Source organism: Vidua macroura, chromosome 2, assembly GCF_024509145.1.
Source record: "Vidua macroura isolate BioBank_ID:100142 chromosome 2, ASM2450914v1, whole genome shotgun sequence".
Classification (NCBI taxonomy): Eukaryota; Metazoa; Chordata; class Aves; order Passeriformes; family Viduidae; genus Vidua; species Vidua macroura.
The window spans coordinates 56,945,101-56,968,477 of record NC_071572.1 but is presented as its reverse complement, the minus strand read 5'-3'; the positions used below and the strand labels follow the sequence as shown (position 1 = coordinate 56,968,477).

Sequence of the window (23,377 nt, the reverse complement as noted above, 5' to 3'; positions counted from 1 at the left end):
GCCTGCTCTGAATCCTTCCCTGATTTGTGTTTATACCTCTCTTTTTTCAGCAAAGGCGGGAAATGTAATTAGTGTATAATGACAGCTACAACAGTCCCAAAACCAGATTGATTCCCATGATGGCTGAAAACCCCCCCACACCGTGTGTGTAATCAGGCCCAGTTTTCGAGTCCTAATTAACTTTATTAATGTTTAGTGCGGAAGTACAAAGGCAACTTAAACAAGGATATAAAAAGCACTGGAGCATTAAAATACTGGTTTAATGTAACTGACTCTTATTGAAAGACATATTTTTCAGCATTTTGTAAAGAAAAATAAAGTAATTTAGAAGAAAGATATTAGATTCTTAATACACTCTTATATTAAGGAAGCTTTAAATAACGGAGCAAAGAGACTAACAATAGCTCCCTACTTAGTAACATTGGTAGCAACTCTTTCAGATGTGCAATTAATAAATACGATAGCGAACACGCAACCCTGTACAGTGACAGTGGAATAAAAGAGATGCAATCACTTACAAGACTCCTGTTGTGCCAGCAAGTAAGACTTTATGGGCTACTGGAAAATGAGTTTGTGAAAAACCAATTGAAAAAATCTTCTCCATTACATGTTCCTTTTGTAGAAACATATTAATTCGCATGTGAAAAGATAAAACATTACACTGGTAAATAACTGTGAAGACATTTTCCCCAACTAAAGACACAACTGCAAAACCTTGCAATCAAAGCAATTGTATATATTATTTTTATATAGTTATCATAATAGCCTTAAAAGCAGTGATATATTAATTACATATAAAGTATATTATTTGCATAGATTTTTTGTTTACTGCCCATGGATTACCATTTGGTAAATACATCTATAATTCATCAAGCTTTGGTGCTCTTTGATGAGCTCAAACTGGAATATGGCTGATAATGTATATTACTCTAATGGTAAAGGACACTATAATGATCCATATTTGGTGCTTTTGCCTCCTAAATATAAAAATTACAGTAGAAAATATAAGAATATCTTTTCTGTTATTTATTGACCCTATTCTCAGGCATGATGATTTAACAATACTTAAAAGATATTCCTATTTTCAGAAGCACTCACAAAATATGGTTAGCAGCCTGTCCACTAAAAGGATTGTGCTTTGGAACAATTTAGTATTTATCTCCTTCTGATACTTTTCATATGCTTATTAAGTAAAAACATGTAATAACTGTAGTATTGTTTTGTACAGTCTTGCAAACAAAGTTTAGAAGTAGATTATCCACAGAGAAGTTAGAAAGTCAGAAATATATAACGTCAAAAATAGAAAATTATTATTTCTTTAAAGATGTAGTGTAGGCTATTGTTTTTAACTTTTATTTAATCTGTTATATGATTATTCTATAGTGCTCGCAGTCTCGCCAAGAGAGCTTCTACTTCTGGAATGGCTTCTCCCTTAGGAGGGGACCCGATACGATCCATTTTCTTTTCTTTGCCACCTTCTCCATGACAGGCTTCCCTTCTCCCAACAGCCCTGTTGAACACCTTAGAACTTGTTTCCACATCATATGTAACTTCTTTGGTTACTGGGCTTCTTGTCGAGTTTAAACTGATACTGTGGTGTGAACACGGCTTCTCTGGCTGTCCTTTCTGGTTCTCTGCAGAAGACAAATCAAACAAACCTTGTTTCACTATTAAAATACTCAGTTTCAATATTCTGTAACATAAAAAGACTTCTTGATCAGAAAAATTTTACATGCAGATGATGTACTACAAGGAGTCATGAATGCCAAGGAGGCAAGACAAAATATATTATCACTTCAAAAGCAGTGGACTGGGTCCCTTGGAAGTGATACAGACTTTGCATGTCTTCATTAAATTAGCATCCATATTTCTTACAAAATCACGGATATAGCATGAGAGGATCCTCCTTTCCTACTGGAGTCAAAGAGATACCTAGCACCTCTCAGTGTCTTCCAAGGTTTTACCTCATAAATTACATTTCCTGTATACTTTTTAATTTTTCAAATTTTAAAATGTATTTTAAAATCTATTTTAATTTAATTATCCATTGTTATACCTTTTCTTTCCTTAGTGAAGTTTTAGGCAGCTAAGTAATTTCAAGAAATTGCATAATTCACTATTTTTTGCTAAACACCACTGGCATTGCCTGTCACACAAAGTTGCACTCAGTTAATATCCAGGCAGGAGTTTTGCAGGTTTGGCATGTATTAATAGACAGATTTCTTTTTCTGTCACTCCCCACCCCTCTTCCAGATCAAGTGACTGTTTTCCAAACCAGCATATAAGTTGTTTCTCTCATAGATCTCAAACTTTTTTAAAAATAGGCGTACTCAATATTCATGTAACCTTGAGCAAAGCTTGAAAATGCCTTCAACACACTTGACATGACATTTAAAGTTTTTTGGTTATTCACTGAAAGATGTTCCATCATCCCAATAGTAATGACTTTGGAGCACAGGCAGTCACTCATGACAGTGTGTTTTATGTGAGTGCTGAAAATTCCTACTGAAAACAGCTTGTACATTAAAAGGCAGCTGCTGAAGATATTTACTGCACTGTCATTCCCTGACCAGGGGCTCTCAGTGATGGATGAGGATTTTACACACTTTCTTGGACAATCTCGGTGAATTTTGTAAGTATGATCACCTTTTGGGAGGTGGGAAGGAAATAAATACCTCCTTTCCATCATCTTCTAAATCAGATAAGCAATTCTTAATTAAAATTTCTTAAGACAAATTTGTCACTTAGCTGAAAAACATATTTTTTTTTTACACTATAGAAAATAATTTGACCTTGAATATGCAGCAGCACAGTGTTCCTGAATCACAGGAGGCCAATGACTGGTTATGAACATATCTTTATAATTATATGTAATAAACCCATCTTATATAATTAAAATATTCCTTGTATGTGCACTCTTAAATATCCCATCCTACTTAAATGTTTATGCTTATTGATTCTGAACACATATTTACAAGCAGATAAAAGTGTGCTACCTGTGTCAATATACAAACTACCAGCTGCACCACAGACCTTCCTGTTTACATTCAGGAAGGGGCAGCAGGAAAAACTGTTGGTTTTTACAAATCAACACTTTTAAGTATAAGAAAACACATTGTCATATCATCATCAGAGATGAAGCATAGCTGTTAGATTTTAAAAAGTCTAAAGAAAATTAGGCACTGAAAATAAGCTTCTCAAATGTACCACCAACCAAATTTTAACTACTTTATGTTTCAGCAGTCTTCACCCCAAAATGTGAGGATGAACTACGTGTGGTCAATTAGACTGTATAACAAAAATGGGGAACTCGACTGATGCCTCAAAGTCAAACCCAGCAGTAAAATCCCCCAGTTTCTCATAGTGTACACGGAGCAGAGTAGAGGTGCCTTAGAGAGAGACAACTGCCGCCTAAGCAGGGAACTGCTGCAAGCTAGCTATTAATAAGTAGCAGGTCATGGGATCTATCCAAACTCTTTTACCACTTTGAAACTCAGTAACTAATTGAGGCTTTCACTTCAGTGTGTCCCGCAAATTGCTGCCTACAATCTGGAATTGTGTAGAGATAGGACAGAGTAAAGCTGAAGAGAGATGTGCCTTTTTTTCCCCTTAAAACAACAGTAGTTGTGAATTTCTAGGCATCGACTAATAAGTACAACACTTAACTCGAATGACCAGCCTTTCCCTTCACTCTGAAGGGTCCTGCAACAATGAAAAATGGCATTAGGAAAGTGCCTTAAACAGTGTCCAGTTTATGTGAGTAGTTTTTGTTTTATCTCCTTTGCAATGATAATGTCAAGATTCACTAGAAAAATCACAAAGTCTCAGGCTAGTGATTAGCAGCATTCCTTAATAATGAGAACACTTTGGTCTCAGCTATGTTACAAATAATATTGAGCAGCTAGTGTAAATTTTAAAAAATAGTACTTGGACACATTTTATCTAAATACAGTATTATCATCTCAAAGTTGTTATTTCAGCTGCTTTCTAAATCAGGCAGCATCTTTACTGCTTACGTTCTTCAGTCAAGGAGGAAGGAGGAACTTCTCCACAGAGCATTGCTGTGCCTAAGTGCAAGTCCAGTATTAGCAGATGTGGATGTAGACAGTTCCCTGCTTACCAAATTGGCTGTTGTAAACTTGATTCAGAAACACTCAACTTTGCTAGGCCTGGCTCAGAAAGCATACACATTTACTTACAGCCCTAGATTTCACTTCAGTAAATGTGCACGTAAAGAATTAACCACTGTATTACTTGAGGTATACATGCTGCTCAGAGCAAAAGATGAATTATCTTTAAATCAAAGTGTACAATTAGTTAGGCACTATCAAGGTAAAAAGTCTAACTAATTCCTCAGTTTTTTAAGACAAAAGAAATTAATTTTTGTTAAATCCAAACTCTTAAGCACTCTATACTGCTTCACACACTGATTCAAAACTCTCAAGCATTGGTGTTTTGGTACCACATCCATTCCACTGCCTTGACTTGGGATTGTAACCTCACCTCCCTCAAATCCTATGCTATAGTGGTGAAACCAACGAAGTTAATCTTCAACCTGTCAGTGTTGAGGTGAGTGGTTTAAAAAAAACAGTGCATCTTGCATGTGAATTCAGAACTACATGGCTGCAAACTGCTGTAGGTTAGCATGCAGCTTTGACCACAGCTATGGAAAAACTCGACTTCCTTAGTTCCATATGATAAAGGCTATAAAGCCTTTATCATATAGTTATTTACTTGCAAGAAAAGCCAGAAGTCAAGATTAACTGACAAAGTAAGTACAAGAATAAACAGCCATTAATTTACTGCTATTAGACATTAAAACCTTGAACCACCAGAGTAATGAAGTTCTGGGATTAACATATGTACATGTGAAAGCAGGAAACCATAACCAGTCATAAGCAGGAATTTGATCTGTTTCTGAAAACAGTATTTGATATGGCTGCATAAACAGCCTGGACATGGCTTAGTGACATTGGCCACCTATGTTTCCAGAAAAAGGGAACACACAGAAAATCCACAAACCATACCAGTCTTAGCAGACTTTTCCTAAAATGTTTTGAACCATTACATCATAGACATACATAAATTTGTTTTGTGCATTTGACAATAAACTATACTGGAAACAAATTATGTATTACTCACATGTATTATTTCAAATACACTTCTAAAGAACTGAATATAATTAAACACACAGAAGGTTAAACAAAAACTACTCATGGAAAGGCACTTCTGGATGAATTCTTGTTCAGAAGAAAGCTTACATTTCTGGAGATGCACTATTTGTCCACCTACTGTAGCAAGGCGCACCTTCAAGCAGTAGCAAGACAAAAAGAAATCAGACATTAAAAATCACTGGATAAAGACAGAACTTATTAATTTCCCGTATATACTGGAAGTAGTTGAGACAAGTTTCTACTGTTTGGTCACTTTCAACAATTGAAATTTATCATTCACCTGTTATCATAACAATGACTATGCAGGGGAAAAAAAAAATCAATAATTTTGAATTCATTATTAAATTTTCTAAATGCTCAGGTGATAACCTATAATAGTTTTGACTTTACTGCTAGTGAATGCTCCCAGGCATGGGCTAGGCAGAGATCAGGCAGAGATCATATTGTCTACTACAAAAGTCTCAATGTCCAGATTCCATGATATTTAAATCTTTTCTTTCACTTGTTCAGTATTGAACTTTTATGGGTCCTCCAGACCTATTCAAATGCAATTTTTGCAGATATTAATTGTTCAAACTCTGCTGTTAACAAAAACATTCCCAAGCCATATTCGCAAAACCTAGAGCCAAATACTTACTATCATCTAGACATAAGACTTCTAACAGCAATGCTCAGAAATTCAACTGACAGAAAATTGTGCTTAAAATAGCTGTCCACAGTCAAAATTATGTCCTAACACAGCATAACTTATAATGGTATGCTTATAACCTATTAAAGGATACAACATATTCAGAAAAAGGAAATTGTGCCCTAGTATCTGAACAAAAATAAAATCAGTAGTATGAGACTTGCCTGCTGTGAACTTGGGAAAAAAAATGTGATCAGTTGGAGATTTTAAAATCCCACACAATAGTGTTATATATTACCTTTAATAGAGAAAAAAAACAATTGCAAGAGACTCACTAAAGTCGAGATAGTTTTAAAACAACTAATAAATATTTAATATTAAAAAGGATGTTGAAAAGCTTTATTTCATCACAGTTTCTCAGTAAAATCTTGATACTAAGGACATATTTTGATTTTATGTAAATACTTGTAGACTGATCGAAAAATAAAGTTGCAAATACAATAAGGAGAACAGCGCTGTGTGGCATTATATGCTGGTATTACAGTCATACATCTCAATGCAGGGCATGACAAAACTGTAACATAACAAGAACAATTGTAGTTGCAACCTCATTACATCTCTTACCAAGTTAACAGGGAAAAATGCTCAAAAACCCAGTGGAATATTTCTGATCTCAGTGACTTGTGCTCCACATGCTACATCATATTCCTGAAGCTGTATATATGCCAACATTTTCTAAAGCCCACCCATACTGGCATTACTGGCAATACAAATTATTTTTACATTTTAAGTCATGACTTGTCATTTAAGTCATGTCCTAGACAATACTCTGAAGGAATGTCCCCATACCAAAGGGTTTTAACTCGGAAAAGATAATGGCCCAAGCCATAACTTACCACTGGATCCCCAGTTTGGTGCTGTAGTTTCTCTCTGGCTCCTCATCCATGACACACAGAACTGAAATTCTCAAAAAGCTACAGCATGCTGATGCTGCGCTCATGTATTTTCCCAGCAAAATATCAGGGGAAAAGATCCTGCTCAAAGCTTGCCTTTCCCCAGATAGATCAGAACCAGAATTTAGACATAATATGAAAGACTGCTATAGCTAGAAGGTCCATGTGTATTACATAAGATCATTCATGAAAAATGCGGTAGCTTCTTCCTGGATGGTTTAATGGAAAATATTTTAAATACTTTTTATTGATTTCATGTTTTTGCAACAATATCTCTGACTGACAAGGGTAGGCTTGAAGAATGTCCCTGGTAAAAGGAGCACTGTGTGTTTTTACGACTTATTTCAGTTTGAACCTGCAGCTTCAACCCTAATCCATAAAGGAGTGTGACCTGTACTCAAAAGACCTTTGCTTGATAAACAATTTCTTACACCTTTGTACTTCATACTAAATGCCCACAACTACACTAATCTTAAGCAGACAATAGCTCATGAGACATGAAAAAGTGTTACTGATATTTGGAACATTTTTTTTTTAACTATGCACATATCATTTAATAGTTGCTGCTGTTCTTGAGTGTTGCATTAAAAAGGTGTGAAACACAAGGAAGAAACACTATCGGTAAGCTCAATTTAGATGAGACGGTTTTCAGAAATAGTGAATATAGGGGGTTTATGTGCATTTCAAAGGTAAGAAATGAGTATATCAGCACAGAATGTGACTAATACAGAGAATTTATAGAAACTAAATTTCAAGGACAGTCAATTACAAACTGTGAGCAAACAAATTTTTGATAAGAGGAACTATGCTGGATCTTTTTACTTGGCCCTAAAGTAAAGCCCTTAAAAATTCTTTTAATCCCTTTCCTCCCTATGTCTTCTCAAAGACTACTTTAATTTCCTGCCGATCACTCCACTCAAAGTTTTGCCTATCTTTTCCGAAGACACATTGCAATGAGTTTGGACCAATTTCTCTGTTTAAACTAATATATTCTCACCTGTGATAAGACAATGACTTTTTTTTCTACAAGAAACGCAACTTTCATTTACTGGATTTTAACAAAAGTCTTGAGAACCTGTCAAGATGATAAGAGAAAAGAGTGTGGATCAAGCTGCTGACAGAAATCACCCAAGGTCAGTGAGAGAAGAAACCTCTGCAGGTGTCTTGTAAGATGACTGTTTCAGACTTAGGAGTTTGGCAATCTTCCTATTTCACCCTGAATTACAGTTGATTTTCTGTGTCTTTTCATGCATTTTTCCCAAAAAGAAGGCACATTTGACAGCTCTAGGAAAACTGCAAAATGGAAATTTGCAAAACAGAAATCTGCTTTGTGGCCATTAATGATTTTTAGAGCACATGGTTTGAAACATTCTTGAAAAACTAAATTCTAAGTGTCTTAATTTCCAAATGGATAAATCATAACTCATAACTTTAGTATTAACAACTAATAAATTAATATTCATATTTATGTCAGAAAAAGGCAATTAAAAGGTAAATATTCATCTACATGAATACCAGAGGCATGGGGTCTTCAGGCCCCAGAGGGCAGAAGCAATCCACAGCCTAGGGGTTTATAGGATTTCTCTCAAGGTACAAATAGGACAAACATCAACTTTTTCTCTTCTTTAAGTCAAAAAGTATCAGGGAAATTACAACAATAAAACTGGAAGTTAACATATTTTAGAGTATTTTAAATTCCTGGAATGCAGTTTGTTACTTGTTTTTGTTCACAGCTATACTGCAGCTTGCATTCCAAACTGTCTTTAGAGTTAACAGTCAAAAATGATGACTAAGTTAGTGACCTGTGACAAGATACACAGAGGTCCATAGTCTAAAGCTACCCTCTTCAGCTGATGATAATTAATGTAGTTCACACATACTAAACTGCCTTCAAGCAGTAGACACATTTAGTCTCCAAACCTGTCTACAAACCTGTCTACAAACCAGCTCCCTATAGATGAATACTGCTTTCAAGGTGCACTTTGATAAAAAAATCTTCAGGGATATGCATAAAGACTGCTGTCATCAAAGGAAAGCCACTAGCAGATGCAATGGGGAATGATAAGCAACATACTGATGAAAATAACTGTAATGGAAAAGAAACACAATTTTGTCTTTGTTTACCAACCGTTGAGGAAAAACACAGTAGGAAGCCTCCTTCCTCTGGAAAATAAAACCCACAACAAATCCAAACAACAAAGCAACTCTTAAAGACTGACCTTATATTTATGAGATTCTACTCACTGCAGTTCTAAATGTTGTTGTTGCTTCTGTTCAGTATATACTATTTAGCATACACATTGAAAAAACCCCAGACAAACAAGCAAAACCCCACAGAAAACATGCCTGGAGAGTTTCAAGGCTAGGCTGAATGGAGTTCTGAGCAACCTGATCTCATGGGTGGTGTCCGTCCCCATGGTGTGGGTGTTGGAATTAACTGACCTTTAAGGCCAATTCTGACCCAAACTATTCTATGACTTTATATATAGTCTTGGGTTAGCCATATGATGCTTGTATCCCCAGTTGTCTGTTCTGTTTATGTTGGATATTAAGTTTTGTCCCTTTAAGATTGGTTCTGAGAGCGAAGCGTGAGAGAAGAAGGGCACAGTTTGCTTTCAGATGCTGCGCTCACTCCTCCACATTCCAGCTCCTGGACTGTGCTGTCTGCAGTATGGACAGTGGGACAGGGCTCTCTTTGCTTTTAGTTAGGTTTTTGCTAGCTGAGGCACAGAAGATCCCTGGACTGTGTTTTTTTTCTTTTTCTGGAACTGTTCAAACCTGCTCTGGACTGAAAACCCAGAAAAAAACAGGAGCTCACATCTGTGGCCCACTGGGGCCCAGGATGCAGCATTTTCCAGCACAGGAGGGACTGATAACAGACTGAGCGAGATGAGCTGCAGCCCATGACAAGGACTCTCTGAATTTGCCATCTCTTCAGAACAGTGAGAGGTTCCATTGTTTAATATTGTTAATTTTTCTATGTTTGTGAGTATTTTGCTTGTTAAATAAACAGATTTTTCTGCTTCTCTCCAAGGAGATTTATGTCTCCCAAACTGGTAGGGGGAGGGGCCGCTTGAATTTGCTTTCTAGAGGGACTCCTTCAGAAGTTTCCTCCCAAATTTGCCTTAAACCAGGACATGTCTCTATTTCCAGTAATTGCCTTAAAAGTTTGACACCATTAATATTTCTTATTCACTACTCTTGATATCAAACGTTTACAAGATATTCCCCAGCTATTCCAGTTGCTTCTACAAATCCATACAATTTTTATTTCTTATTTTTATCCCAAACTTCCATTCCCAGGTTTATACCAGCAGTGAGAGTACTGGTAGATTGAACTGATTTAAGTTTGAATACAAACACTTTGTAATACCAGATCAAACCAATGAAAAAAAAATCTTTCTCTCATCGTCTGTTGCTCTTTTCTCTTAAGGAATCAAACTACTTCTAAGCTAAAGGGAGATCTACAGAGTCCTGGAAATACTTTGGGAACAGCATAAAGAGGAGAGGCTAGAGCTGAAAGTAAATTTTTAGTAGTAGTAGTTTTAACAGTTGAATAGAAACACAATCTCCTCACATTGCTGTAAGAGGCACAGGACCAATGTCCTGGGGTAGCTCTTCCCACACAGGTCACAGTCAGAGTGGGCTGTCATTCACTATTACTCAAAAGATTGCAGGAATAACATATGGTTCTCAGGCTCCTCTAACTCTGAATGTTTTTAAAAGAGGTCTCTGGAAGAAGAGCAACAGAGAGCACTACATGCTGTTAATGCTATGACAGGGAAGAGTGTAGTGATTTACTAACCTGGACAAGTATTTATGAGAACTCTGAATTCTAATCTGTGCTTCTTTATAGCATGGGTGCTTTTTAAGAGAGGAGAAGCAGACCTGACTGTGAAGTTTAACTTGCGTAAACTAACATCCAAGATTGCCTTTATGAATACACTGGATGCAAATGGAATGAAGACAAATCATCTTAGTTCATGTAACTTTTATATTATTATTATGGTCCTTACTTTCTTCTGACAAAGCTCTGCAGAAAAAAATTGACAGCATGCTAACAAGCAGACTGTAACCTTGGAGCAGGAAATAGTACATATTGAAGAATATTCTTGTGCAAAAGTAAATATTGGGAAATAAAGGCAGAAGAAAAGTTATCGATCTCTCCCTCACTCTACAAGATTTTATAAACATATTCCTTTGACAATTCTTCTCTCTCTCTTTATATGATGCTCTAATTAATGCTATGTGCTTTCACCTAATTATGAAATCCCTCTCTCTGGGATGGACTCATTTGGTCTTGTTCATGTGTTGAGAGTGACGGGATGTAAAATAATATTTCTGCTCTGCACATGATCCAGCCATATGTGTATTCGACACCAACAACTGTACTCTGCAAGTGTGACAAACTGCTCTGAAAAGGGATGCAGATTTCAACAGTCTCTGAAAGAGGAATTATTATTTAAAAATGGCTTTTACTGACACCTCCAAATACCACTGAATTATCACAAGACAAATTCAAGCTGCATTATCATGGGTAATTAATCCAGTCATTGTGAATTCAAAATGCTGTGTTTGATGTCACTAATGGCATGCACTTTTTATGCAATGAACATATTTACTGCCCTATATTTGACCAGTTAAACTCTTAGCAGCCACTTTGGTATGTTAAAATCAACAGAAGCTAACAGTAGTACTTCCTCCTTCTATTCTTCATCAGTTGCACTCAAATACTATTTATTAATCACTAGATAACAAAAGTTAACCTTACCATGTAGGAGGGTTTTTTTTTTAAATTTTCAAAAATCTAAAATGCAACACACCTTTGCACATACAGAAAAAAAAAACCTCTCTCTCATGGAGGAACTTAAAATATTACATAGAATATGAAAAACTGAGCTACTGAAACCCTGAAGCCTTTATACTCAATGAAAAAACAAGGCAGAAGGCAATAAGACCTCCCAAGCCATGGAAACAGAGGATTCTTAAACACAGACTTGTTTTTCTTTTGTCTGTTTTGACTTATGAAGCAGTCTTGCAAATGAGTTTAGCTCAAAAGGTGATATTAAAAACAAATGGTTAGAGATCATCATGGTATATTAATTATGCAAAAGTACCCAAACCGAATTTAATCAGAAACAGGAGACTCCAAACAGGAAAAATAGTCTCTCTCTCTCTCTCTCTTTTTTTTTTTTTGTTTTGTTTTGTTTTGTTTTGTTTTGATGGAGACAGTTAAGAAAACATTTTGGTAATGCCAGAGCATCTGCTGATTAAAGTCAAAGCTGCAGGATGCCAACATTAAATCACTGAACCATCTTGACAGCTTCTGGGTACTTGAATTTCATTCTAATAATAAATTGCTGTGAAATTTACACAAATCGGAAAATTAGCCAGAAAATGTTGACAAAGACCATAGGTAAGAACATATAAAGCAGATATCAAATTGATTTGCATCTGAAAAAACAGAGCTAAAATAAATGTTTGACACTCAGACATTTCATAGCTGAATTTAATTGGTAAACCTCTAAAAGACTAAGTGCTTTAAGAACAGAATATAATTTTATCATTCATTTCCTAATGATTTTGACCTGTCTCTTTTGTTTGGAATTGTTAGCATGCTTGTTTGTTTAACATAAACACAGATGAGCCATTTGAACGCAGCCTGCAACATTTAAAATCAGTTTTTAATTCCTGACACCTGAGGATTCCACATAGAACAATATACTTCATTGTAAAGCTTTAATTGATGCATCTATGTGCTGCAGAGGGTGATTACTTGAATAATAAGTATGAGACTTGTGATCTGGTTGCTAAGCAAATGTGAGAAAGAGGAAAAAGTCCAAGAAACGATGTAACAATGAATCAAGGTGTGATGACAGGATAATTATTCTGTGAAGTGTCATGTTGAAGGACTCTCAGAACATTGACCTGCACTTGATCACACATCAGAAGACTGCCTGAGGGGTAATTAAAATAATAATACACAAGCTCAGACATTCACAAAGAAAAAAACATATGCTTAACTTATTTCTCTGTAGCATGCATGGTCAAATACATTGTCATTTTAAATGTAAATGTAAAGACAGTGCAAGAATTCAGAGAACAGCATATTACAGAAAAGACCACTGAAGTTTATTTGAATTAGCATGAATGCTTTTCTTCAATTATTCTGAGTATTCAACTAAATATTATTCATACTATGACACATAAAAGCATAAAATCTGTGAAGGGGTTTTCTGAGTGAAGTTGGGAAAATGTAGTCCTTTTAAAATACGCTTAATATTGTAAGGGAACATGTTCAAGAAGAACTTTTCCTCCTTTCCCTGAGATTTTATTGCTGAGCATGACATCATATGGTAGAGCATCAGTCAGCTGTGTCAATTATCCTCTTCCAACCTCTTTCCCACCCTGAGCCTCCTGGCTCCGTGTTTTTGTGTGTGGACAGACAGAAAGCCACAACACTGTGCAAGCACAGCACAGCAACAGCTGAAACACTGGTTTGGTGGCTTCACCAGTCATTAAGACAAAGCACAGCAGCTTATGGGCTGCCATGGAGAACATAAAGGCCAATCCTGGCACCCCCAGTAAAACCGGAGATAGTGTAACAACTCTATGCCATTGCATATATGAATTTGATAGAAGCTGTTCACATGACAGATTTCAGATTTTAATGGCAAACTTTTACACAGTTACATTTTTTCCTATTTAGACTTTTGTTTAGTTGTTTACTGTATCACTTTATATTGCCACGCACCCCACTACAGGCCTAGACTTTAGTTCCAAGCCCCTACGTGACCACATCTAAGCAATGACAATTCCTTCTCAAATTGCAGACGCTTCACTGCCTTTAAACCAGCCACTGCCAGTCTTGTTTAGGGGTGAGCTTTGCCAATTGTATGAAATCACTAGTGTTTTCTACTTTGCAACTGTACTGACTATAGATGCCAACTCAACCCATGAAACAACTTATTTCCAGGACCAAGTTTGTCTGTGATGGAAATCACTTGACTGCTCAGAAACCTCAATTTTCCCCTCCGTTATTCCATACGTAACTGAAGAAACTGGAAGACAGCCGGGAGAAGTTCTGTGGAAACTCTTCAAAAATTTAAGACCACTCAAAAGACTTGAAAAGATTTTTTTAGGACACAAGGTGCACATACGGTTTCACGTGCGCATAAATTCATTCAGGCTAGAATGTCTATAGGTTATTCTCAGTTATACACGAGCACAATTGCCACACAGTTCTCATAAAGAGAATTCTTTTCTCCCACCATGTTCTAAAGAGATGATAAAAATACCTCTTAGGAAACACAATATACATAATAACTATTAAAATGACACTTCTTTCGAGAACAACTATATTGTGCAAACTCATTGCTAGCTCATCAGTTAAATTAGTCACTTATACTAAACACGTTAGATATATTCTCAAATTTTTTCTAGCACCTTCATTAGTGCTCATTTCCAGAGAAAAGCTACACCTGAGTAGCTTTAAATGCTAAGGAAGAAAAACAAATGCAATTGAAAATCTCATAATGTTCAGCAGTTCACTTTTCTAAGGAAAATTTATCAAAATGCAATTTTTATGCATGTTACTATTAATTTCAAATCAACATCCTATAGAAGAAATATAATTTTCAGTTTTGTGTCATAAAATAATACCACATACAATTGCTATTATTATCTAGATTCTCAATGTTAGAAGTGTTAAGAATAACAATTCAGCTGACTCCAAGGAGATTTGTAAAAATTTTGCAGCAAAAATAGTAGGCTAGATATTTATGTATTTTTATTTCAGAAACATAACTGACGAAAACTTTGTGGAAGGGAGTGTGAAGGGAGAATATCATCTATGTCTAAGAATTCAGTTATGGCATTCAATAATTTATCTTACATCTCTTAAAGCATTTGCTTCTTCTGAGCTTACTAGCCAAACAGATTTCTTCCAGAAATTAAGCTTAAAATCAGGACAGTTTCAGTAAGCTGAAGCAGATGTATAAATTTATAACTCTTTAGTTAGGTAACAGAATTCAGCTTAAAGCAAAAAGTTCAATTACATTTCTGTAGATGCATTTCCTTTTTTTGTGGGAATGAATACTTTGAAATATTCTTAAGTTACATTTAAAACAATAAACTGCAAATTTAACTGGCCTTATTTACAACTACAACTATGAAATAGATATAACTCATTGACTATGGATCTATATGTTTTGCAGGTACAGAAACAAACCTGACTCTTTTCTTCAGTGTTATATAAAATTGTTTGTAACAAGAGCATGCAAACTCCTGTGTGTCCTTGTGCCTGACCAAAGGCCCTTGATCCAGTGTGAGATTAAGCGGACCGAATGAATTTGTGCTGGTTGCCTTAGGCTTCCTTCACATTCAGTGAGGAGAAACAAGCACTTTTAAACTGTGCTTCATTTCACCCTAACGTAGATATTTCAAACAGGTAAAGAGAGCCCACACTTCAGATATCTAAAAGTAACTTCTGTATCTGGGAGTTATAGACTTTTGACTGCAGCAAAATCTGCATAAAAAGTGGATTTCCTAGTCTGGACAGAGACAAGGGATTGTTGAGATGACACCTCCCCTTGTAAGGGACGACAGGGTGCAGATTCTGTGATTTTAAGGCCTGATAGACCATTAAGTATACATCTCATCACTTATTTAAAAGAAGCTGTAAAATTTCACAAAACTTTTTCTGGCTACATGAAGAATATAATTAAAACAAATTACAGTTGCTACAGTGAACACTTTGGATATAAGCAGAGGAACACTGTTTAATATGCAATATGCTGACAAGAACTGTAGATGTGAAAGACATAATTACTAAGTACGCTGCTCAGCCATTACCTATCACCATTTTTTTCTTTTTTAAATATCATTCATGTTCACTAACCTTTACCTCCAGCAGACGTAGCTCTTATAGTTGTTTAGGTTCTTCTCTCTAACAGATTTGTGATACCCAAAATTCTGTATAGCTTTGCAAGTTTCTGACAAGCTTGAGACATATTCTGGATTTAAAAATCAGCCCATAAAATAAATGATTTCTACTTCTGCATTGGTACGTGCAATCCTACCCTTGAGGTGAAAATCATCACTTCTTTAAACTGAAATTGGCTTAGATTTAGTCCTGGCCATGCAAAACTTACAAAACTCTAGTTGTGTACATAAAATCTTAAGAATTTCACATCCATAGAGGACTAAGTGTTTAAGCTTAGTCTTTAGAGATGATAATTCAAAAGGGAAGGCAACCCTGTGATTATTAGATATTACTTCTGAAGTGTACGCATTTTTGTTAAGTAAGATAGATTAGTAGGTGAAAGAATTAAAGTAACAGAGATTTGAGTTCCATGAAAATGTTTTATGAAGCCTCTCTCTAAAAAAACAAGATAACCCAAAAAAACCAAAACACCCATAACACTGCTTTTGCAGGGTATGCACCAAATTAAAGACAAAGCGATAAAAACTGGGCCTTATCATCATTTTACATCTATATTACAGAATATTTTTCTCTTACTTGTACAACATAGTAAATATTATGTTAAATTTGAATTATTCCATAGAGCATAAAGCTAAATAACTAACAAGGAAAAGCATTAAGATTTCAACATAGTAAAAAAAAATAAAATGCTAACATACAAAGCTATTTTTGGTATGAAACAAAAACATGCCGTTACTTGAGACTCAATCATTTGAAAAGACTATTTTCATTGATTTTTTCATTGTTTAACAGACTTTAATATATATTCCATCATTCATTCAGAAACTAATCCAAATTACCTATGGCCATCAGAATTAAATTAGAAATGCCATTTTCCTCATCAGATTATGCACAGCTCCATAGTCACTAGAGGTGCATAGGTGCATATAGGAAGGACTGTGATACACAAAGATTCAGCTGAAAGGTATTTCAAATTTAGGAGACAAATCATTTATAGAAAAATGTATTTGTGGGTGGCTGAGGTTGTTTTGTACCATACTAATTACACAAAATACAGAATTTCTGAGAGTGATACAAAGTGTGGAATGTTATCTATGGATCCTATGTACCCACTAGTGCTGTATTTCACTATAATGAAATCATTGTAGAGCATGGTAGTCCTGGTACAGAATCATTATGCCTGACTCTGCAGAACAATAATGGCAAAGAGATTGCACTGTCAAGGGACTAGTCAAGGGAAAAAGGCAATCTTCAGAGCACAATTAAAAGCACATACTTTAGGTATCTATTGGCTTCTTTTGATTAGAGACAGAGCCTAGCTTAGATTAGTTTTAAATAGATAGTGAAGGCAAGCAAAACAGATCCCATGTAATTAAGTGGACCTTAAGTGAACACCTGAACATGAATTATTTACCTGCTTTACATGTGTCCATACCTGTCTGAGAATTGCCAGCTTTGAACAGTAATTTCTCACCAATAGTCTTTAAAAGATGTTTTTTTTTCAAACAGAAGTGGTGTAACTTGGAAAGGGAAGTGGGCTGAAGTAGCTAAATAGAGTATATGAGAGACAGACACCTGTAAGAGCAGCACTGTGGGCAGCTGGCTGGCTGCAGAGGGTGCACTGATGTGACTTCCTGGCCAGAAAGACTAGTAAATCTTGGACTGGGAGTCCTCACCTGCCTTGGGAAGACAATTCTGCTGTTCAGAGAACAGCGACTCTTGACTGCTTTAGGGGTGATGTGACTGTCAGTAGGAGGAGACTGTACTTGTCTGAATTCAGTTTCAACTGCAATTCCTTCTTGAGTATTTCATTCTAAAGCAGGTCCAAATGAGATGATAGCTTGCTCTCCACCCGTGGGACCTTCACTCGTTCTAGTTTCTAACAACTTCTTTCCTTTGTAGTTTCTCTTGCTTTTAAAAGGCATTTAAGTCTTCTTTAAGAAGACAGATTACTAAGCCAATAGTAATATAATTAGTGCAAGATACAGTTAATTTTATATATTTATATAAAAGATTGGCTATATGTGAATCTGCATTAGGTGAGAAAGCAACTGAGCACTTAGGATGGATGAGAGAGTTTTGGAAAAACACTTTCAGCTGCATTCAAGAGCATGTAGGTAAATGAAAGACAGAGGAAGGCAAGACAATCAAATTTATGATTGTGTAAGTCTAGGACACAGAACAGCACTTATTCTGTGCAGTTATTTCACTTGGAATATTGAAATCCACTACATAGGAACATTTAACAACAGGCAGTTACATTAGAATGCTGGGTCCAGTTTAAGAAACCACTCATTCACCTGCACTTTTTGAAAAAAAAGAGAAAAAATGTTTGAATTTTTTTTTTGAAAAATATAAATCAAGAAATCACACAGTTATAAAATAAACTTTTTGATGTTTAGTATTTTTTTAGTGATGATTATTTTTCTTTAAGCACGATTTTTGTTATTGGATGAAATAATATAAATCTAGATATAGCACTGGTTAAGCATTTTATTCTCAAAAATATTAATTGCATTTTCTTGCTATTTTTACAAAAATATAAATAAAATACCAAAAATAGCTATAACACAATAAAGCAGAAAATTCACTAATGTGAAATCACCATTCCTGAAACTGTTTTTGCTTAAATGTACAAAGTTGAAGGTTACAAACTACAATTACACATGGGTTATCAAAGAAATATACAATCTCTATGGAGAAAACCACTCACTTTCTCAGCCAAAATTTAAAGACTTTTTAAATTAAGTCTTTGTACAAAATGTTTCATTGAGTAGTTGCAATAATATTTCACAAAATAACAATGAAATGCAACAGGTGAGAGAAGATAAATATTGTCACATTTCATTCTTACAATTTGGAGAAAACTTTATCTTTTTCGTTATTTTACTAACAGATTTTACTCCCATAAATCCGAAATATTACATTTGTCCTCATTTGCAAATTTGGTCCTCAGTGTTTAATATCCTGTGCGTGACAAATTGGAACTCAAATATACAGTAGTGTCCCCTTTACTTCAGAGAAGCACTATTTTATAGCACAGTGCCTACCTAGCATTATGACTGTGGTACATTTATCACAATGCACTGGTAGCCAGAGTTTTCTAACAAAAGCAATTGAATAGTAGACCTTATTGAAGTCTGTAAGGAATAGCTAAATGGACAGCAGCAATTAACAAGATATGCAGTAGAACACCTTTTAGAAACAGGTGTTAGGAAATATCTAGTGACCAGTGTTTGTTAGAGACATTAGACGTCTTCTGGAGAAATGAAAAAACATGCAAAAAACAGTCCACTCTGCATGATGTTGTGTATCTTCAAGTCTTTCAAGATCAGCTTTCACCGCACTGGCCATGAATCAGTTTATTGTAAGTACCACTGTGCTACTTGATGATGAGGGAAAAAATAGTATTCTTCTCATTTTCATTGCATTTATCATTTTTAAGCAGCTAAAAGAAGGGCACTTTTCCAAATTAAACAATCCCATGTATGGCTACTTTTTTTTCTTCATACCTCAAAAAACACCACCAGTAATGTTCATTTAAAAATACTTGATTTAGGATTTTTTAATATATATAACTTTCAGTTTGTTTCAGTTAAAAGAAATACCAGACACTTATTAATGATGCATTACTAAAATATTAAAATAGGGGCAGTTTAAAAATCCGTCGCTTGGTGCAGTTACTGTTTCACAACAGGAGCAGTAATTTCTTGAAGAGTGACATGTTTCCTTATGCCACAGCTATTCTTCCCTTACATAAGCTGTTACTTTGAGGGGAGGGGACAAATTCTTGCCATCAATTACTATGCAGTCCATTCCAATGGGTTCATTCATATTTATAATACAATCTGTGATGTTGATGCAATCACTTTAGACTTCACTGTTATTTCAAACAAATCCATAACTGAGAAAAAGGCAGGCTGTTGACAGGAGTTAATGTAGGTTTTACTCTGTTTACAATTGCTTTCTAATCTACTAAATGGCTGTGAAAATTGATGCACTGTTAGAAGTGCTTTTATACACTACTACAGATAAAGGGCTGTTATACTGCAGTAATCTCTGTAATGCTAAATTGAATTTTGACAGTGTTTTTTTTTTTTTGTTTTGTTTTTCCAATTTGAATGGAACAAGGTTGGCTACTGCATTTACAGTAAGCTTAATTCCATCAATGCAAAGCATTTTTCCATCTTTATTGAGATGACTATTATTGCTATGAAGAAAAGAAGTTATAAATAAAAACTTGTAACTATTGCAATATGTACTTTAGGGAAAGTCTCTTAGTGGCCAAAGCATGAGGCAGAGTCACTAAATTTTGCCATCAAATTTGTGACCTGTTGAAGCTGTGCAAGTGAATCCTCAGGAGGTAAAACACAGTAGTACTGCTTCCAGAACTGCTCAGTTTGCCATGAAGGTAAACAGATTCTCCTTAAACATCACAAAATAAAATTTAGGATTAAGTGATTTCCTAATAAGTAATTTTCCAGTGGGATTTCAGGGAGACATGCAAAGACAGTTGTTTAGTTACATGACCAACAAAATTAGTTATAAAGAAGTACAAAGAATGTATACTTCAGTTTATCAGCCTAAAAACAAAACCACAAATAAAACAATAAAGCCTTTTAAGCCTCAGATTCCCCTGATAAAGTGGATACAGCTCTTGCTGATATGAAGCACAAGTACAGAAGACTTAGGTACTGCAGAATAGGTGCCCTAAAAATTCCTGACACTTATCTGAAATGTCTGGTACCCCACTAAAACCTGAATCTGAGGAATGCAAGACAAATGCCTTTTTATGTTAATCAAGAGCTTCTTATTTTTTATATGGATGTGAAAATATTACAAAAACTTAATGATCAGATCATCTACATGGCTCCTGATGGAAACAAGTCCTTTATATTCGAGACATTTACATATGTCGTAACTTCAAAATTTACTTATGTGTTTTAATTCACAAAATTTAATAAAGAGATAGAGCTCTCTCAGATAATGAAAAAGCTTAGGTTGGTGAAGATCTCTATAGAGGTCATCTGCTTCAAACCCAGCTTCAAAGTGAGATACAGTTGTTAAGTCAGATCATAAAATTTTTTGAAGGATAGACTATTAAAGATTCAAACTTAATAATTTAACCTTGGTGACAGTTAATCACATCACCTGAATTAAGTAGTCAAAGATAACACCAAAAATGTCCATCCATTCCGTGTAGGACAGCATGATTAGTCTATGCAAAGCAGTAAGTCAAGTTCACCTCAACAGCCTATCAACTAACGAACACAAATGTAAGTAACCAAGCTTCATGAACAATAAAGCTCACAGAGCAAAATCTTTTGGGGTTTTTTTCCCTATATGACTTATTTCTTTTTATGAATATGCAGTTTTTCTATTGCCATTTTCAAAATTAGAAAAGGCTTAAGAATTAAAGTCTAGAATTCTTACTGACTCAACTGAAGAAAACCTATTAAATTTAGATGCTACTTAATATATTGAATAGATTTTGAAACATAAATTAAAGTTTGGGATGTAAAGATGATAATTTTAGAAGATTAGAGAGTCATAAGAAGTTAATTCTGGAGTTGCTTGAAAATGTGCTAGGTATGGTCATGTCTTATAAGCAATCTATCACTGATTGTTTAGAAGAACCATGTTGATTGCAGGTCCAAATGTTATTTACTCCCCTATCAAATTTAAGAAAATATTATACAAAAGATTTCTACAGAAAATTGATCATTTTGCTTGACTAGGGCTAAGAAAAAAGAAAATCTGCTGCATACCTAACATTTCCTAAGATTATTTTCTTAATAGCTAATGCAATGCCTTAGGAACAAAAATGTTTCTTCAGATAATTAGTGGTCATCTTCTAAATGCTGCTAAGAATCATTTCATCCCAACTTGTAGTTACTTCTGAAATATAACCAAAGAAGCAACCTAATTTAGCTGATTTATCTAATTTACTTCAAATACTGTCACTCTTTGCAGAAGTTACTCATGTTCAAGTCTACAATTGCAGTTCTGGTCTGTGACACTGCTTTATACAATGTTGATTTCACATTTTCAAATATCTAAAACTTTCCTTTAAAACTATACTAGAACAAAAACCCACATCTTATTACAAAAACTAGTTTTATGTTTTGGAAAATTTACAGAAAATCAGTAAATGTATTAAACACAAAGAGAGGAGTATCTCTCCTACAAAGACAGGCTGAGAGTGCTGAAGAATGAACAGGTTGTCCAGAGAGACTGTGCATTCACATCCCTGAAATGTTCAAGACCAAGTTGGATGGGGCCCTGACCAACTTCATCCTAGTGAGTGGCATCTGTGGCATCTTGAGGGTTCCTTGAAACCCAAACCATTCTATGATTCTATGCTTAGTTGTTCACTTAATGCTTTACAACTTTCAGCGTGATTCAGGAAGTCTGGGTTTCTTACTTAAGTACAGATGTGAGAACAACTTAATAGAAAACATTGCTTCTGTGAAAGCATAAGCACCTCTGCTCTTAGCAGGCTGACATGCATGGGACAGACCACAAATCCGCAGAACCAGACTTACAGAAACTCCACCTTACCATACACTAGCAGGTATCTTCTTACTGGTAAACTATCTTAACTGTAACAAACCTGAGGTATTTGCAAGTTGTGGAAATTACTTTGAGTAACTTTATGTTATACACAAAGTTTGTATTCTTTGTGTCATACACAAAATTCATCTGGAGCAGAATTTGAACATATTTAACAAAAACAGCCTTGAAAATTAGAGAGAAGTTTGACACATATTTCACAAATATACCTACTTGTATATCACAGAAATAACAAGATTATGAATAACTGTAGTTGCAAATGAGTTTTGAATTTTCACCTAACCTGTCAACATGAAATGGGTCTTTTCTTGAACTGCATCATGTAAGTGTAAGATCCTGCTTTGTCTGGAGAAGAGATGGAAATATGGCAGTCAGGTCATTTGATGCTTTTTAAAAATTCCTTCTCCTGTACCAGCAACCTACAGTTTTACTGCCTGAATATTTCACTTTTTAATAATTTAATTTCCTGAAATACTGTTCAATGAAAACATACAGGAAATGGTGATTTATGGGCAAATACAATTAAAGCCACAATAAGATTTCAACATGTAATATTGCTAATGTTTAAGGATAAGGACACATAATTTTGTCAATAGAATTTGGTAAAATTACTTTATACAAAATGCTATTTCTAAAATAAATATAGAAAAGTGGTTTTTAAGTACTCATATCTGTCTAAATTTTGGGTTCGCACTATTTAAAAAATAAAATATCAGATGAAGCCTGTCTTAAAAACTATGAAGTTTATCATTTAGCACCTGTGGCACTTGCCTTTTTCCATATATATATATAGATAGATAGATAGATAGATATATCTTATATAAAAGAGAAATTGAAATTAAATGCTGCTTTTATAATTTCTATTTCTTGTAATGGTTTCTTAGACAGAAAATAGAAAGAAAAATCAATCAAAAATGTCAGTAGTGTCTTTTGAGATACACATTGTTAATATTACAGAAGCTGTAATTTAGAAGTATAAAATTTAAGTCCAGATTGCCTGATTTACTTTACTGACTCCCTGATCTAGTTTAGTTGAACACGGAATTTAAATAAAGGTGCTTGAAGTCAGGAGGGACTTATGTATGTGCTTATATGCTGTGCTGAA

General features: G+C 34.9%; 1 protein-coding gene across 6 annotated transcripts in view; it reads right to left on the bottom strand.

Annotated features, from left to right (window-relative positions):
• Positions 1 to 241: 241 nt before the first annotated feature.
• Positions 242 to 23,377, bottom strand: part of DIAPH3 (diaphanous related formin 3) — a 202,236-nt gene continuing 179,100 nt past the window's right edge. For all 6 annotated transcript variants that reach the window (XM_053971172.1, XM_053971175.1, XM_053971173.1 and 3 more), the window contains one exon: positions 242 to 1,634. In XM_053971172.1, coding sequence (XP_053827147.1) covers positions 1,378 to 1,634 — 257 coding nt within the window. In that variant the 3' untranslated portion in view covers positions 242 to 1,377. The remainder of the gene's footprint in view (positions 1,635 to 23,377) is intronic.